At 43.9% G+C, this 1,678-nt stretch overlaps 1 protein-coding gene across 1 annotated transcript in view; it reads left to right on the forward strand.

The window, feature by feature from the left end:
- Positions 1 to 406: 406 nt before the first annotated feature.
- Positions 407 to 1,678, forward strand: part of CCDC109B (coiled-coil domain containing 109B) — a 10,160-nt gene continuing 8,888 nt past the window's right edge. Inside the window, exons 1-4 of the mRNA XM_009327089.1 lie at positions 407 to 446; positions 759 to 880; positions 1,232 to 1,307; positions 1,585 to 1,676. Of these exons, the coding sequence (XP_009325364.1) occupies positions 407 to 446; positions 759 to 880; positions 1,232 to 1,307; positions 1,585 to 1,676 (330 nt within the window). The remainder of the gene's footprint in view (positions 447 to 758; positions 881 to 1,231; positions 1,308 to 1,584; positions 1,677 to 1,678) is intronic.

The raw sequence follows: 1,678 nt of genomic DNA on the forward strand, positions 1-1,678 counted from the left end.
ATTGGTCCTTGTCATCTCTCCCCACATTGTTTTCCGCTTCCCCCGGCTATCATATTTCAAACCCCATGCCTTGGTCCAGCCCATGCACAATTTTTGTAACCAGCTTATTCAGGGATGTGATTTCCCTTCTTACTTCTGCCTGTTACACTTAGGTTACAGCAGTAATGCCTACTTTGTGGGAGTCACTGCAATAAAATTGTTCATCTCCTTGTGCAGGGGGGACTAGCTGTAGAAGCAGAGTACTTTTGTGTCAGAGTAGTTGCATCTTCCACAGCGTGGCTGGACTGCTTTAAGTACAAGGGTCTAATCAGAGCAGTTTGTCTCCTCTGTTTTGACATAGCTGTGTTGAAGCGTCTTGATGGTTCTCACCAATGTCCCTGGAAGGGATGGGCTTGGGAGCGCAACGATGCAGGATCAAAATCCTGCTGTCTGCACTGTCCCAGGGCGTACGGGATACTTATTTCATGTGGCTGTACCTCCTTCAATGTGGTACCAGAGGCTGGCGGTGCTGTTAGTTGCAGCAGCAGCATCTCAGCTGCAGTTGAAACAGCTGTTCAGATTTTAAAAATAAAAATAAAATATCTTCCATACTTTGGCAAGCTTTATTGTTGTTGTTGTCCTTGAACACCATGAATGTCAATAGTTAACTTCTGGTATATGATACATAATTACGAAGCAAAGGGGAGTGACCTCAGTCTGCATTGGCTTTTATTTTATTTGAGGTTATAAAGAGTGCCATTCTGTTTACGATTTGGCAGTAAAAGACCTCACGGAAACCATGCACACTGTTTTAAGTTACACTGCGGACTCTGAACTGCTGCAGAATGCTTCTGCCTTCAGGCGCCACGATGTAGAGCTCTTTCAAGCAGCTGTTTTTGTGGTAGAGGAGAGGGCTTATTGTGAGAGTTGCATGAAGCACTTCAGAAACACTGGATTATTTTTTTTCTTTCTTTCCCTCCCCTTTCCTTTTTTCCTTGAGTTATTTACACCACGCTGGACAAAAAGTTAAACTATGGGCAATACCTTAATACCCTTGGCAATGTTTATGCTTTCTATAAGGACGGTTCTGTCTTTTAAATAGAAATCAGTAAGCGAGGAGTTTTTCTTGAGGACACCTCTGCTGTCAGATCACACAGAAGCAGATCACCGTGACAGGCTGGGTGCTGCCTTTGACCAGATAAATCTTGCATCCTAACCTTTCTAAAGCAAGCTCCCTGTGTCCGTGCTGCAGGTGCGGCTGTGGAGGCACGCCGGAGCTTGGAGGGGCCGGGAAGGAGCACCTTACAGCACGCTGGTGCCATCTGACGGTAAGCTTGCCCAGCAGGTTTTCCCCCCTCCCATCAATGTCAACAAGCTTTTCATTTATTTTGTGGGAGTAGGATGAGATGACGTTAGTTGCATGTTATATATATATTTTTTATGTCTCTCTCTCCCCCAGAAATAGAAGTACTATACTTATTAAAGAAATCTAGAATGTTTTGTGTGGTTTTCTTTATTCATCCTGTGTTTTAAAAACAGCTTTTAAATTAAACTACAACTTACGATATGACTTCTTCACTTAGTTTTCTTTTCCGCCCCCCCCAGAAGTAACTATTAATTACAGACATGGTCTGCCTGTGATAACTCTTACGCTGCCCACAAGAAGTGAACGCTGTCGGTTCACTGTCAAGCCAATGGT

This window comes from Pygoscelis adeliae, unplaced genomic scaffold, assembly GCF_000699105.1.
Source record: "Pygoscelis adeliae isolate BGI_AS28 unplaced genomic scaffold, ASM69910v1 Scaffold87, whole genome shotgun sequence".
Classification (NCBI taxonomy): domain Eukaryota; kingdom Metazoa; phylum Chordata; class Aves; order Sphenisciformes; family Spheniscidae; genus Pygoscelis; species Pygoscelis adeliae.